Below are 16,683 nucleotides of genomic sequence, written 5' to 3'. Positions count from 1 at the left end.
ACTTGATTGTCTTTTGGATGTAATTGTAAAAAAGCTAAGAACTATCTAACTAATACTGCCAGAAAATAAGATTTCTGTTTTACAAAGTTCTGATGTTTTGTAACATTTTTCGTTTTAGGTTGGAACAAAAATAGGACTTAAACTTCATTGTGTAAAATTCTGAAAGTGACAGTGTCCCAAAATAGCTAGCAATAGATTTACCCCACAGAAATGGGAGATGTAGATTAAAGCCTTCTGTTCTGCCTGATTTGAAGGAGATACTTGATCTTTTGCCTCTCAAGTCTCATGGACATACCCCAACAGCAGAACTGTTGGTTGTTCTAGGGGTCTAGGGGGAATCTTTCCCTGCTGGAGCTATTTCATTTTATATCAGTAATTAAATATTCATTGGGCAAAAGAGATGGAAAGGAAGCAGCAGCTTAGATCACTTGCCTGAGTCAGGCGGAGCCAACCTAAACCCCTCCTCATATTTCTGCAAACACTTTTGGTTTCAATAAATCAGCCGTGTCAGATGAAAGACCTATTTTGTTGAAAATTTCCCAGCCAGTTCTGTTTATAACTCCATCCTCTCATCCTGGCTTCCAAACCAAACATTGCTTTTGGGGGGGATGGAGTTGTATTTCCACTGCAGTTTAGCATCTCCCCGACTGCACTTGTTTAATCCAGAAGTTTCTATTCAGTGGATAAAAAATGTTAGAATGTTATCTGAGAGCATGAGACCTTTCCAGCTAAATAAGGAGGCCACAAAAATCTCCTATACTCATCTGTCTGCAGTGCCAGCAGTCCCTACAGGTTCATGTTCTGCTGAGTTTGTCATATGTTCCCATAGGGAAGAGACTTGAGACTGAGTGCTGGTTTCACATGAGACCATTGCACAACCTACCAGCAGTCTGACATGAAGTATTTCTGCCACCATTGATCCACTGCAGATTCAGATTTGAGCTATTGAAAAAATCTTTTTGAGTCAACCAGTTTTGAATGAACAAACCCATTTTTTAAGATGCCATCCAATGTGTGCTGTGCATATGGAGCCAAAATTCAACTATTAAGGCTCATCTAGCTTGTCTTCAGCTAATCAATGCCTTCAAAATTATCAGCACTTTCCTGTGGGAGGGAGATTTCCATTTTGGGGGGGGGGAGGTAGGGGTTGGGAAGTCCTCTCCGATTTAAATTGTAGTGACTAAAACTTCGAACAACCCCTTGAAACTCATGATGAGCAAAGATACCAGGGCCAGTGTCAATGGTTGCTCAGGTACAAATCAGGTCAGTCAGGCAATAACTTAAGACAGATTCCTCATACTGCCAATTTACTTGTTGTTTTTTGCTGTTTCATCAATTTTGGTCTCCTGGGATCAGAGACTGGTAAAACACAGAGTCGTAGCCTTTAAGGCAACTGCTAATTTCAGACCAAAATTAAGATTTTTCTAACCTGCAATTGGAAGAAATAGCTTTTGAACCTTGGGCAGAGATGATTGTATACATTTTTGCTCTCTTATAATAAGATCTAGGTTTCACTGGAACACACTCTTCTAGCATTTGCCCTAAATATATTTCTAATTAGAGACAAGCATTGGTGGTTGAAAATTTTCTTCCCTTCCCTCTCACCATCTTCCCCCCACCCCACTCCCTTGTAAATGATACAGGAGCTGGCTGAGCTTTTGGATGAAGAAAAGCTTAGTGGAGTGCCCGTGCTCATATTCGCTAACAAGCAGGATTTGCTGACGGCTGCCCCTGCTTCGGAGATTGCCGAGGGACTGAACCTGCACACAATCCGGGACAGAGTCTGGCAGATCCAGTCTTGTTCAGCTCTTTCAGGAGAGGGAGTACAGGTGAGGCTCTGCAGAAGGCTTGCTGTGCCAGTAGGCCATCTGTAAGAGATTGCTGATCTGCAGGGTGGGGCTGGACCAGCCTCACCGATGAGGGTCAGCACAGCCAAAGCCTTGCAGTGCAAAACGCGGGGGGTGTGTGTCTTGGGTCCTGTGCAAAGGGAAGGGAGAGCTGGGGGCCCTGGGGCTCTCTCCATCCCTGGTAAAGGGGAGAGCGATTCCCTCCCCACCCAGGAGCCCTTAGCTGGCCCAGATGAAGACATTGATTTCTTTTAAAGAGACTGCCGTCAGGTTAATCATTCTCACAAAACAAATTGTCTTTTACTATTAACCCTTTGACTGGTACGAGTGTGCACTCTAGAAATCTGATTTACCTTTGCTACTGATGTCATTTGGCATTTTACTAAACCCAGGCACCAGGGAGAAAAACTGATCAATTTTTCTGATCCAGAGAAATGCTAGAGTTGCACATGGAGCAACAACCACTTCTAATGTCAGCATGTGGGGCAGCAAAAACACACCGAGGGGCCTGCACTGTGTCCCTGTGCTGAACTGTAATAGTTGTGTCTTGGGCTCCTGTGCTGTAGTCAGTTCCTGCGGTATAGTAGTTCTTTGTAATGTAAATGGGACCTAGGTTTGTTTATTTCACTCTTAGGTTTTCCTGAATTAATGAGGTATTTGCAGAGCTCGAAATCTGAGTACTCCCTTCACTGATATTTAAAGAAACAGAATGGTGAAGACATTTATCTTCACTGCAGTTTCAGTAAAACCTTATTTGCAGATGCTACAGAGCAGTTCAGAATAGTGAGATCTCAAGCTGAGTATGAAGAATCACAGAAGCAGCCCTCCATGCTGAGTGGGCAGTAAAATGGCAGATGAAATTCAGTGTTGACAAGTGCAAAATAATGCACATGAGAAACAACAATCCTAATTATATGACAATGAACTCAAAATTAGCTGCCATTACTCCGAAGGAGAGCCTTGGGAACAGAGCTCATCAAAGGCCAGAGAGGAAAATTCAAACACTGGACAATTACAAGAAAGCAATGAAGAAACATCTTTTCTAGCAGGTTAAAGTCATGGTGAGCCCATACCTTGAATATGACCTCAAATTCTGTCTCTGCCACATTTAAAAAGGTTTTAAGAGTAATAGTAGAATCATAAAGTCCAACAAAAAATTAGGTAGAAGGGTCTTCAGAAGATCTTCAGACCAACTTCATGTTTAAAGCAGGGATAGCTGTGAGTCTAGAGGAGGTTGCTGAGAGTCTTGTCCAGTCAAGTTATGTCTAAGCATGTAAATTCCATATCCTCTCTAGGTAACCTCTTCCAGGCTCTTAACTTCCCTAATCAGAAAAAAATACACTCCACATATCTGCTTAGAATTAGGAGAGATTTGAGGATCCTCTGTCAGGAATGATCAGCAGCGCAGAGTGGCATCTGTATACAGGGATAATAAATAAATTAGGACTAGTAGCTTGTAAGAGAGAGGACAGAGAGTGTTTATAAATCTTCAGGATTTATAAAATAAGGTATAAAAATGTCAGATAGACTGTATGCTATTTTTACACTGCTAGAGGAAGAGTATTCCTAATGAAATAATCAGAAAATGGTTTAAAAGAAATAAAAATAAGTACTTTTTGCAAGTGGCATAATTAAATTCTGAATCTCATTGGCACAGGATGTTGGGGAGACCAAAGGTATCAGAAAAAAAACAGTATCAGAAAAATACTTAAATGAATTTCTGAAGAAGGGATGTGCAGGCAATCACTCACCAGTAAGGTCTGGAGGCAGCTTTTGACTGAGGAACAGCTTGGGCCATGAATTGGGAGCAAAGAACAGAGTAAGGCAGATCCTGTTCCTACATGGTCTTTCCCCTGGCATCCAGAAAGAGGATGCTGGCCTGGACAAACCATTGGTCTGACCCAGTACAGCAGTTCTGATTTTAAATTCTCAACCTGATTTTTAGACCTGAATGTAGTAGGTGTGTTCTCTACAGGGCCTGTAGTTAGCTAAGCTACAAATTCAGCTATGTTGTAGCCAGTGTTGTAAAGGGCTTCAGCTCTAATCTCTGCTCTGAAATTTCCAGTCCAAAGAAATCTGACCAGGAAAACGAGGCTGCAGTTGACAGGGTGTCAGGCAAACATAGGTTGCCTTCCTACCCCTTCAGGCCCTTCTCTAGGTTATGGAAGTCCAAGGGATCTCTCCAGCTGCAAAGAGGCAGTAAAGAGACAGATGAAATTCAGAGGTGTGTGTTGGATGTGGAAAAAGTAAACGATACAAAGTGTCACTTTCTGTTCTTGAGCTTTGAAAGGTGCTTCTTTCTCAGGCGGATTTGTGGGCTCTCTGGAGTGGGCTGCACACTTCTCCACTGACAGCACCTTCTTACTGTGCCTCCCTCCCTGCACATCCCTAATCCTCCAGTACTGCAAATACTCAGTCCAATATCCTCTGCCAGGGAAATGAAATCTGCTTCTGCATTCACTTCCAGAAAGTAGAAGACCAGAACTAAATAAAAGTATTTGCAGACCTATGTATTTTGTTCATCATGCTTATCTAGACAAATTAGTTTAGATGCAGGCCAGATAACATCCCACTTTGTTGTAGTCAGTCTCATTCCCCTAAATACTGCAGCTTATTCCATAAATGATTATTGCAGAAAAATCAGGAAAGTCGCAAACTCTCTATAGCTTATAGAAGAAGAGCCTCTACTTTTCTCTTCAGCCATAACCTCAGCTCTGTCAAATCAGACAGCAAGAATGTCAAGCACTCCCTTTCCTTGCAAATGGAACAAAATGTTTGGGGAGATGGCTTTTAAACTAAACCCAGATCAGCCTAGGAAAAAACTGTGTCTTCAGTCCTGGGATGTGAAGGAGAGGTCAAACTTTAGGAGAATCAAAAAACTTGTTTAAAGAGTGAGATTAGGAAAGATGTTTTTGAGGATTGTGGTACACCAGGGCCACAGGTACCAGAGGCTCAGAACAGGAGCTCTCCGTATGTGGTTAAATCTCAGGTCATTGCTTTAAGGACTTTGTTGAGAAATGACAATGAGTGGCAGCAAAATAAATGGAGTTGGGGAAGCATCAGGTGTTCAGAATGAAAGCCAAGGAACGAGCAGGTGATGGAATGGATTAGCTGGAGTAGAATTTGAGACATTGCTGATGGATCTTGCAAGGAAGAGTGGTGGCATATCTTGTACTGAGCACATGCAGGAACAGAGTTCATATGGGAAGATGTTTGTGATAGCTTGAAAGAAGAGCAATGAGCAAAGATAAATAATGCTGATACATGAAGGAGAAATAGTTTGAAGGTCATTTAATTAGTTTAACAGCTAGCACCATCGTGTATAGAACTGGGTAGTTAAGACTGGGGATTTCAAGGTTAATGAGATTAGATTATGGTTAATAGAATGATATAAATTTAGAGAATTTAACTATTATTTGAAATGAGTTATTTAATAAAATGTTAATTAAGGGGGGAATCCATATAGTCATCTTCTCTTTTAAAATTAACCATTAGGGACTCTGGAAAAAGGGCCTAGCAGTGTCCTGAGCAGGCTCAGAAGAGAGGTGACTGGGTTAACTGGAAACTCCATGTAGTGTCTCTGGATGCCAGCTGGCAGCCCCGGTTATGCCAGCTGAAGACTTCATTACCTCCTGACTGGAACTGTGGGCAGCACTTGTCTTGTTAATCAGACTTCATGGTGCCATCGAGGCTTTTTCAAGCAAAATGTCTTCTTAGGTCTGTTCTTACCCTCAGCCCCAGTTAAAAAGCAGGAAAGCCTTTTCTCCTTGCCACAGCCATCTGGGCTCTTCTTCTGGAACGGGATACTGACCAGCCTACACTGAGACCTCAGCAAATGAGGGGGGTGATTACTGATGACAGCAGAGGAACATAAGGGAACTATTGCCTCACAGTGACTCTGGTGCCATGTAGGCTCTCTTGGGGTATTTGTGACCAGGTCTCAAATTGTAGCCTTTGGTGTGCAAAAGCTGTGTACATTCCACCCTGGCCAGCCAGGGTTGGTGTGAAAGCAAACAGAACCCTTCTGCTTTCCTGCCTCCTCTCTTGCTGAGGTGTTATTTAGGGGCCAGGGTGTGATATTAAATAGGACTCAAGGCTTGGGACTGATGTGTGCTCTGTAGCTTGTTTCTTGTCTGAAGCAAGATTCTCCAATCAAGGCAGCCGGAGTTCAGCCTGCCCTGAGGAACTGTCCTCCAGAATGATGATGCAGTGTATTGTGTCCAGAGTCTCCCAAACATAATGACCCTCTGGAGACCATTAAAAGGCAGTGAAACTGAGAGTAGCCACTAAACTTTTCGAATTTATGCCAGAGCCCATCTGGCCCAAAGGATTGTGGGGAAGGCTGAGCCTCTCTCTCTTCCCTGGCTGTTTCAACCTAATTGAGGATGAAGACCAAGACCTAAGTTATGTCTGTGCTGCAATTCAACACTTTCATAAGGGCAAGATTTAGAGCAGGACCATCCCTGGTGGATACCACATACCAATGAGGTATCTGCAGAGCTTAGGTTTAGTCTTAGCAAGGAAAGGCTGGATGGGGATCTCCCACATCTTAACAAGGTTCTGGAGGTATTTGTAAATATGATTTAAAACCAGTTTTGATGACTGCGGCTCTCCTGGAGCAGGCAGAGCCTGTGCATGTTGAGGAAAAGCAACCATGTTTCCAGATTACAAGGCAGTGTCTTCTGATTTTTAAGTAGGGTAAGGAGAGAGTCTACAGGGATACAAGGTCTCAGAGGACAAGAAAATAAGCTTTCACCCAGGCAAAACCCAATGGATAATGTACTGGCAGGAGCCTGTAAGAGCCAGCCTGTATGATCACTAGAGGTGCAAGGAAATGACAGATAATGAAGGCACAGTCCTGGCTGTGCAGAGGGAGAAGAAAGTGACAGTTAAAATAACGCATACCAAAAATGCTAGAGATTGAGAATTTTGCACTTGCCTGACCCAATTTGTTATGGCAGACAGAGGATTACATGAAAGGATTAAGCTTTTCTGTCCTTAAGGTCACATTAGGGGTCACAAGTGTGTGGCCTTGCCTGATCCCGGGCTTGCAGGGGAGCAGAAATCACGAGGCTTTTTATGGGGTGGAAAGGACTTGTTCGCTGTGTTTGAAGTCAGATTACTTCACTCCCATAGCCACAAAGCTGATAATGCAGAGAATAAGCAAGCAGTGGGCTAATCTTAAGCAGGACTTTTTATTTCTCCCAGGGAAGGCTCTACCAGTACTTTCCCAAAGGGCCTTGGAGTACAACTCCCTTGGCACAATAGCAGATGGGACTGCAGCAAGGCGGGGTTGTGTGAGCAGCATTTCTCTGCAAGGAGTGTTATCCTCTTCCCTGGGGTTCTCTCTCTTTGCTTTGGTAAAGTTTACTAGCTGCTTGTTAAGGAGCTAAGAGAGGCAAAGCTGAAAGATCTGAAATCTTTCCCTGGCTAAGTTTTCCCAGGGTTGACTTGAGGCTGGAATACTAATATTGTATCCGCCTCAGTCCTCAGAGTACCTGCCAATGTTTCTGTGTCTCAACAAAGCAGCACAAGGACATCTATCAAGATCTAAATGTTACTGTAGGGATTATACTTTCTTCACAGAACCATCTTTTAAACATGCAGATATAGGGACAGAGTGTGCAGGGACAAAGGATGACAACAGTTGACTCCTTGAGGACTTGACTCTTTCAAGCACTGTTTCCTGCTTCCCATGTGCCTTTCCCATAGCAGCTCTTTGTGTTTGTAGCAGCTTCCCTGGATTTCTTTATCTCACCAATGCTCTGTCCTGCTTCACACCATAGGTAGAAAAACTGCAAATGTACCTTTTAGGTTTTTTTTCTTTCCATTGCATTTGGTATTCTCCAAAGCATCTGGGGACACTGCAGAACAACACCTCCCCTCAAAAAAAAAGTTGCACCAGAAGCTGCAGACATAGCTGAGGAAGGCATCTCACATACACCTTTCTGATACAGCTGAACATGTTAATTTTCCCTTTATCACTGTCAGGCAGGGGGATATTTACAATTAAATGTGATTTTTCCTGTCAATTAACTCATGCCAGAAGAGAGTTTTTAAAATCTATTTCTGCTTTAAAAGTTTGGTGACCTACTTACGTATTTCAAGCGTGTTTGGAGTTCACCTTTCCTCTTGCATTTTGCTATGTCATTCTCTTGCCCTCGTTAAATGCTTCATGCAGCCAGGCTCCCAGCCATGGTAAATCCCATCATAAACTCTGCTTTATGACCCTCGCTGCGCTGGTGCTGCAGTGGTCTGCCTTTCTCCTTGCCCAGCTCCCCAGTGGCAGCAGGCAGTGTTTTAATCACTGTGAATTCAGGTTGTGGTCAGATTAGGTAGAAGATAGGATGCGTGTTTGTTGTTTTGCAGTGATGTATTGTTTCTGGGATTACTGTGCTGAATAGCAGAGGGTGTCAGCTGATATTTATTACTTTAAGCTGTCTCAGCTGTTCTGGTTCAGCAAATAAACCTACATTCAAAATGAATGAGGAGCTCTGCTTGCCTTGTATGCCATGATGTGTGCAAATGTGATTACTGCTTCCAAGGCAGGGGAAGCTGAAATCATTGTGGGAGCATTTTTAGTTATTTATTTATTTTTACTCTTTGCAGGCAATCATGCAGATTTCTAAAGCACACAATCAAGTCAAAGGCTTGACACCTCTCCTTCCAGCCCCATTGTTAAGCCCTGGCATTCCTCATGCAGGGAATCACTCGCTCCCTCTCTCTCTAAAGTGATAAGCTTTAAACCATGCTATTGATTGCTTAAGGCATTACATGTTTTACACCTAGGTTATCAGTGTTATTGAAAGGGGAAGACACAAAGCTACCGGGCCTTAAAATGAATCTACCTCTCATCTTTTCCCATTTGCTCAGAGGATTTCAGACAATTTGTTTTACACTGATCTCTGCTGGGGAGATAAATAAATGAAACTGGAGACACCAACCCTCCCCAAGGTTAGAGTTAGAAGTGTTATTAGTGTAGGGCCTCATGTGCACCCCAGCACAAACTGGGCTCACTTATTCTTTATTTAACACAGCAACAAGGGCTGATTTCAAAAGTTGCTGCTCCCCTTCAGATAAGAAGTGTCACATAGCACAGTTATCAAGGTGAATTGGTATTTTCAAGTGAGAACCTCTCTGCTTCTGATTAAGCCCTGAGGACTCCCTCTCTTCTCTCTTAACTCTTTAGCTCCCCTCTGACATGGCCACCACCTTTGTGGCTGAGGGACAGCATAGAAGCACAGCAGTGAGTGTCAGCTCACTCAAAGGGCCTGCTGTACTCTGCCTTGGGCTGCCTGTCCTTGGAGAAGCCGAGGTCCTTGGCAGCCTTTTGGCAGTCAGGGAACAAGGGAATAGGAAATCAGCAACACTGCTACTGTCGGGCTACCAGTGACGTTTGCCCAAAAGCTCTGACCTTTCTTAGGGTCTAACTAAGGTTGTTGTGGTAATGATACAAAAATGACCACTGAACATAATAGAGTGAAATCCCTCCACTCTGAACTCTGAGGTGATTCTTGCCTGACTTCCACACAAAGATGTGCTGCTCCTCTCTCATCCCCAAAACCCTACCTTTTGCCTTCAGCCTCCCTATCTGCAGAGATACCTCGTAGACAGGACAGAGGTAAGGGATTTGATGGGACACAAATATGAGGAGACTGTGCATCTTTCACTCCATTGGGCACGTCTCCTAACAGATAAGTGACAGGAGCAGATGAAGCTTTGGCTTTCAATAGCATATCCCATTCTGGGATCTCAGCAATAAACTCACAAATCGGGTATTCACAGCACGAGTGTTGCCATCCTGCTTGCACTGGCCAGAGAGGTCACCCACACATTTTTACAGAGATACCTTAAAGAGTATATCAGCCTCTTAAAACAGGACCACATAGCTTCTCACTGAACCCCTGTGGGATCACTGAGGGCCCATTTTCTGTGGGGGCCCTGAGGAACAGGGAGCAGGGTCCAGGTCTGGTTGTTGCAGTGACTTTCATGGATCTGGATTTCAAGGCTTGCAGATGAACAGAGAATTAGACTTGTTTTCTTAACAGGGGGCTGACTGTATAACAAGCAGTCTCCTAAAATCCAGTCTCAAAGATAAGATGACTTTGTCCAAGATTACACAAATCATCTGTAGCCAAACCTGGAACAGGGCCTTCATCTGCTACTGACGTACCTTGACTGCAAAGTGATCCTTCCTCGTAGGACCTACACATAGTGATGTGATGAGATGATGGTACTTTTTTATGGTCAGATGAAAGATTTAATAACCTCTGTGTGACAACATCTACCAAGCAAGGAAGCACTTATTTTTTTTAACCCACAGTGGTTTTGGGGACAGAAGGGCAGGCAGGGGGTCAGTGAGGAGGCAGAACATGATGCTTGCAGAATGGTGGAGGGGTGGGCTTGGGGGATTCCTCCTCCTGTCGCTTGACTAATGTTACCTTTCTCTGTCTGAAGGACGGCATGAACTGGGTGTGCAAAAATGTCAGTACTAAGAAGAAGTAAAGCGTTCTGAGCTGCATGGAAATGGAGGAGCGGTGGAAGCAGAATTCTAGCCTGAAAACACTAATTTGCTGCTTTCTGACCAAATGTTTTTCCATCTGTGCACAGCTACAGCTGTTAAAAGAAAAAAAAAAAAAGAGAGAGAAAAGGGAGCAACATTGGTTTAAACCTACTGCTGGATTTGGAACTTGACCTGCTCTTTAGTATAATTTTTTTTATCCCAATAAAGGAATTACATATTTCTTCCCTATGCATAAGTAGTATTAAATGTCTGATTAGCAAGCAAGTTTGTAAGCAGAAGCAGGACTGATTCAGTGTGGAGCAGAGGGAGTGGTGAGTTACTGTAGTGGCTTAGATGCATAGGAGCTGCCCTAATAGGCGCGGTTGCTGAGGACACGCTCGGCATCAGTCACAGCTTCCCCTCAGTGACAGATAAAATGCAGTTGTGTTACCAATTGTGGCTAGTTTCTTAAAATAAAGCTGCTAAGGAGTCATTTGTGTAAAAAGGGTAGAAGACTTCCACATATTCCTATAGCCATAAAAGAGGAGTTTGATGATAACGAGGCACTGTTGCATTGCGACACTGCTGTAGAAGGGAGAGAAGGGTTATATGTGTATAATTGAAGCTCTTTGCAGTTGGAATAATGCAGGATGAGCGTGCCTAGGGCTTTTCTCGCAGCTGAAGGAGAATTTAGCCCAGCATTTCACCTTGAGCCAGCAAAAATGTTGTTCCTCCGTTCAATAAGTTCCATATGTGAGATTAGTCTTGATGTTGAACAATCCCTGTTGATTTTCCCTTGATGTTAAGGCAACTCTGCAGGAAAATGCAATTAAGTCCATGATTACTTTCTAGAATGAGATATCAGGTCCCAGGTTTCCTCCTTTGAAATGTGCAAAATGTGTTCTCCTACCCCACCAGCTAAGCATGCCTTGCCTGGTTCTTCTGGGGACTTGGGGGACTGCCCCATAGCAGGCTGGCTGTCCAGTGCCTGAGGTCCCCCAGCCTGGTGCTGGCTATGGATTGCCCGGGTGGAGAGTGAGGATCCTGGTGAACAGCAGATGGGAAGTGCTCTGTAAAACGAGCATTCATTCTTCCCTGGGCCGGCTTCCCTTTAAAAGGACACAGTTGCTGAAATGGGAAAGAGAATGTGATTTCCACCTCCTCCTCCCCAATTCAAATCTAGCCCCAGACTGACAGGGGAGCGGGAGCGATTAGCACGCCAAAGTAGCCATGTCCTGCATGAAGCGAGCTTGGTGACTCCTGGGCCAGTTTCTAATGCACAGATGGTAGAATAATCCCACTGCCCTGCTTGCCAGCTTTGTTTGCTGCCTGCCTGCGAAAGGCCAGAGAATGACTGGGGACTGCATTACCCCTTCCACCTCCTGGAGACGGACGGTGGTGCAGGATGGGAAAGCTGCATGTACTAAAGCATGTGGCTTTACCACGCGTCAGCGAGTTGACTCATGGACCCAGGCAGACGGCTGACACCCCTGGAGCTCCCAGCTCTTTTTTCCTCCCTTCCCCGGACATCTCCACCTCACGGCACAAACATCTGCACTGTACGTGAAGCAGCCCCTGGCTGTCTGTGTGTTACAGCTTGGCATATTAAAATCATCTGGGGCTCATTCCAGGTCCCCCCATACATCAGGATGTACAGTAGCAGTTCAGGGATGATCCGTGTGTAGTTCAGCTGTCTTTGCTGTGGCTGGGGGCACAGGGACAGCTGGGACAGCAACTGCTTTAGCAATCCAACTTTAATCTGCCTGTGTCCGTGAGTCAGCACCCTCCGAGTGCATCTGTCTCCAGCAGGGAGGCAGGACACGCATGCCGGAGTAGCAGAGCCGTGCTTTAAAAACCAGACGACTGGGGAGCGGGGTGGGGGGGAAGAGCGGGCTCAAGTGAGCTGTTAAGCAATCGCTAATGACAAAGTGACACAGCTCTGGCTTTGCATGGATTGAGTAAGGAGTCATAAGATGAGATGTTCATTTAAATGCAGCTTGCTCGGTAACTCCCCAGCTGCGCAGGCTTATCGGAACGCTGCAAATTTGAGTATGGCATGTTCCTAGGTCAGTCCAAGGAGGAGAAATTCATCCCAGCATCACCTTTTCCTTGCAAATAATGCATTTGCCTGATGCAAGCAATGTAAAGAATTACAACCCTTTCCTGTGGGCAGGCTTGTGCTGGCCGAGTGGCAGAGCTTTGTGATAGATAGTCCCCAAGCATTGGATTTGCCCACATTGCTTACCAGATGCAGAGGAAAGTGCTCGGGTATGTCTCCTCTGGCCCAGGCAGGGCAGGGCAGAGCACCCTTTGGAGCTCAGGCATTGATCTTTCACACTTGCAGAGGATTTGAGTTGGTGCTTTCCTGCTCCCTACTCTTCTAGCAGTAGCAGACTTAGTCTGTGACACCCCACCAGTGCCACAGTTGGCTTCCCGGGGCTGAAAAGGATCCAGGAGGGTAATGTGGTTTTTTAAAGTCTCATGTTGGTTAAACTTGGAAATATGTGTAAAATAAATATGTAGTAATTTTCCTATCGCTTTAGTTGGGAAGGAAAAATTGCCTTATTGAACTCAGGATCCAGAAACTTTTGCTGGCTCATTCATTATGTTTACTTGTAGCTACACGTATTGGTTGCTTGCATCTATACCTGCCAGAGTGTCACCTGTAACCCAGTAGTTAATTTGGTTTTCCTGTGCCAGGTGGTAAGAGAGGAAGACCGTGATAGAGTGAGCTGTGCTTGGAGGATGGAGGTGGGGGGTTAAAATGACCGTGTCTTAAGTATATCATCCTAGTGATGGCTGTAAATGTTCATTGTATTGTAAACGTTTCTCTGTGCAACCTGGTGAAAATGTATGAGAATTTGAGGTTCTGTTCACTTGCTGCTCGTTATCTGAATGTATTTACATCTGCTATGGCCTCTGCAGGGCTCTCTGCCCTGGGCAGCACCTGGCTGAAAACCACCTGGACAACTGTCTGGGGCCAGCCAGAAACACCTGCCAGCGATCAATGCTGCCCCTCTGCCAGCCCTTCAGCCCCGCCCTGGTTTGTGGCACACGCAGGGCTCCGTCCTTCCAGCGCTGTCAGCTTCGCCCTCCTTTAAACTGAGGCTGGGGGAATCAGGTGGCTCGTTGGTATGGGTGGAGCTCTGCCACACATCGCACCAATTCCTGGATTTTTAAGCCAGGAGGGACCGTTGTGTTCCTGTTTCCTGACCTCCCACGTAACACAGCCCGTGAAACCTCACCCCGCCATGGTGACTCATGGCTGAGCCAGAGCCCCTGTGGTAGGAAGAAACCCAGCCATGATTTAAAGGCTCCGAGTGACAGGCAGACCTCGGGATGTTTGTCACAGGGGTTAATTCCCTTCCCGTGCTTCACTTTCACGTCATTAAATCTGGTTCTACCTTTGCGATAGATGAAAGAAGCCTCTCCTGCTCCTGCCCCATTCGTTCCCTGGAGGGGAGAGGTGCCGGAGAAGTGAAATTCTCCAAGGGCATGTCAGAAAACCTGAGTCCAAGCCCCTGCTCTGATGTGAGTGGGGTGTGGGGACTTGTCCTCTCCCAAGCTGTGGCCGTGTCCTCCCCTGCAGCTTCGCTGGAGAATGTCTCTCCTGCCCTGGGAGAATGCTTGCCAAAGCCTTTTGCAACCTTCTCCCATTTTCCCACTACCTATGATGTTTCTTGCACATTAATGACTTCTCTCTCTGTCAAAACTATAACTGGTCACCAGACTCTTTTTATGAAGTGTACTGGGATGAGACCAGCCCACTCCAACATGCTCACTCTTCTCCAAAAGCAAAAGATGGCGGCTGTTGCATTCCCTGGGCCGGCCAGGTCCACGCAAGCTCTTTCTTTTATGTTCCCTTTTTGTATTTCACCAAAAAGGGATATTTGCAATATCTGGTCATGTTGTTACTCAGTGTATAATTTAGATGTCTTTGTCAAAAAAAAAAAGGAAATAAATTAAAATTTAGTAGAAAGACAACTGGTGTTTGGGGGTGGTCCTTTTTTCTTCAGCAGGTTCATCTTCTGCTAGGATTGTCTCTTCCCAAGGAGCTTCCAGTCAGGTCACAAGGCTGCTCTTCTGTTGGTCCTGTCACCCCACCAGAAATGGTTGCTGGTACTAGAAGTGATCAAAACTGTTGAAGAAGCCTTTTTCCTTTGGATTTTCAGTATTCCAAAACTATCAGAGAAGTCAGCCAGAGAGAAAGGGAAATTCTGGGAGGATCTTCTTTTTTCAAAAATCATGTTGTAGGTTAAAAAAAAGCATGTCATGAAACACGTTCTCTAGTGACCTGGCAGGAAAAGGGAAGAGGAAAAAGAAAAGCAGCAAACTATTTGGGTTTGGTTCAGTGAAATGAGATTGGGAGGGGGTTAGGAGGGAGGGAAGAAAATCTGTTGCTTTCCAGCTAATCTGACTCATTACTGTTTCTGCAACACCCAGAGGAGCCAAAAAGCAAGGAACTGTTAGAACTCTTTAAAGCATCAGGTCCCTCCCTGCACAGTCACAGTCAGGATGCCTGGAAGTCTGTCAGAGCCACTGGAAAAAAAATATTATAGATGGTCACACTTAACTTCTTTTCTCTTTTTTTTTAAGGCACGCTTTATACTCAGTCCTGGTATTTTTTCAGCGAAGTAGGAAATACTTTTTCATCTTGTTTGCCTAATGGATTGGATGTGAAAAATATTTCTCTGGCAAGTGAACACCCTGAGAGCTGTTTGACTTGTCACAGCATTATGTATCAGCCCCTGCGGCCCCCGGCCCCCGAATGGGCTGTGCTTCCCCTCTCCTGCTGCTGTTTGGGGTGGGATGTGGTAATTTATGGGGAGGCTGCGTGTGACCTTGCGTGTGTCTGCTGGAGCGAGCCGCGGGTCCCTTCCCCGCACAAGCCCCGCTTCACATCCACATGATGAATTTAGTGCTCCCGAAAGGACAAGGAACCGAGCGGATTGGGCGTGGGGAGGGGAAAAAAAAAGAAAAGAATAATCTGCAGCCTGCAGGAGAAAAAAACACTGAGATTTTTGTTCCTCTTTGACCAGTATTTCCCTGTTTATGGCCTCGCACCCCCGGACTCCTGCCTTTATCGGAGCAGAGAAGTGGTCTGTGGCCGCAGAGCCGGATATTTCAGCCTCCGTGTTCTTGCCGCGTTGGCACTCCCCAGCCCGGCCGTGCTCTGCTGGGACACATTGGAGTGGGGAAGCTGGACTGATGGCCACGGCCGTGCTCCAGCCCACCCACCTGGGCACCCACCCAGGCACTGGCTGAAGCCTTTTTCATTTTATTTTGTTTTGTTTAAGTGGAAACAAACTCGCACCGCAGCCTCGTGATTGGCTTCTGCCGAAATGGCAGCTTCGGGCTCAGTTGGCTGAATTTGGGCTTGTTGGATTTTTTATTGCAATCTGTTCACTTATTTCCCTTCCCAGCACCAATTGGAAGCAAAACTTCTAAAGCTGTGGTCAGGCTGTGCCCGTGCTGGGGGATGCTGTGAAAGGCTTGCTGGAAACAGCACGGGGTGGGGGGGTGCCTCCTCTGCATTTCCTTTGTAGCTGTCTGACCAAGATGAGTATCTGTATCATTTTTAATGGGAAAAGGAAAAAAATCACATTCAGAAGAGGAAGGGTTGGAAGGATCCTCTCTGCTTGCAGCGTTCTGTGACCGCCTGTCTCAGAGCTGCAGCCCTTTGGGCGGCACATTCAGCCAGCCAAACGCAGCCCCAAGTAAATAACCCTCAGAGGAAAGGGAACTGGCAGGTGGGTTAGGCCCCAAGTCTGAGCTGCATTAGGAACTGGCAGGAACGCCCTGCAAGTAAATCACCTGGATGAGAGATATTTTTAAATAGAAGTTGTCCTTGCTGCTTGGCTTTGCAACATTTGTGCTACCAATGGGAGCCACAGCCTGCAGGCTTTAATGCTTCTCTGTCTGGCAGGAGCTTGGGGTGCTGAGGGGGACACTGTTGGGGACAGTGGGTCCCCCCCTGCCAAGAGCATCATTGTGGGCTGGGACACTGTGCTGTCCCCAGCCTGCGACAGCTGGGTTCCAACTGACAAGACAAAGCCCAGCGTCTTGGGGTGGCTGAGCCAGCTGTCCTGCCCTGGCTCCATCACCCTCCCTGATGTCAGACAGGAGGATTTATATGTATTTTGGATTCATTTTTATAGCTGGCACCTGTGAGGCCAAAGCCAGGAAGGGATAAGCGAAGGGGCCTTGCTGTGAGGGGCTGTGTTGGTGGCAGGGCCATGGAGAGCTGCTCTGGGGTACGGGGAGATGGGCGTGGCAGCCTCTCTGCACCTGGGGACAGTGCTTGGGTCTGGGACTGGGCAGAGAGCTGGGCCT

The 16,683-nt window shown here is 45.9% G+C and overlaps 1 protein-coding gene across 1 annotated transcript in view; it reads left to right on the top strand.

Annotated features, from left to right (window-relative positions):
- Positions 1 to 14,334, top strand: part of ARL3 (ADP ribosylation factor like GTPase 3) — a 30,144-nt gene extending 15,810 nt beyond the window's left edge. Inside the window, exons 5-6 of the mRNA XM_066555117.1 lie at positions 1,644 to 1,829; positions 10,305 to 14,334. Of these exons, the coding sequence (XP_066411214.1) occupies positions 1,644 to 1,829; positions 10,305 to 10,352 (234 nt within the window). The 3' untranslated portion in view covers positions 10,353 to 14,334. The remainder of the gene's footprint in view (positions 1 to 1,643; positions 1,830 to 10,304) is intronic.
- Positions 14,335 to 16,683: the final 2,349 nt, after the last annotated feature.

The sequence above is a fragment of the Molothrus aeneus genome, chromosome 8 (genome assembly GCF_037042795.1).
Source record: "Molothrus aeneus isolate 106 chromosome 8, BPBGC_Maene_1.0, whole genome shotgun sequence".
Lineage (NCBI taxonomy): Eukaryota > Metazoa > Chordata > Aves > Passeriformes > Icteridae > Molothrus > Molothrus aeneus.
The sequence above is the reverse complement of the archived record's forward strand: the minus strand, read 5'-3'. Positions and strand labels throughout refer to the sequence as shown.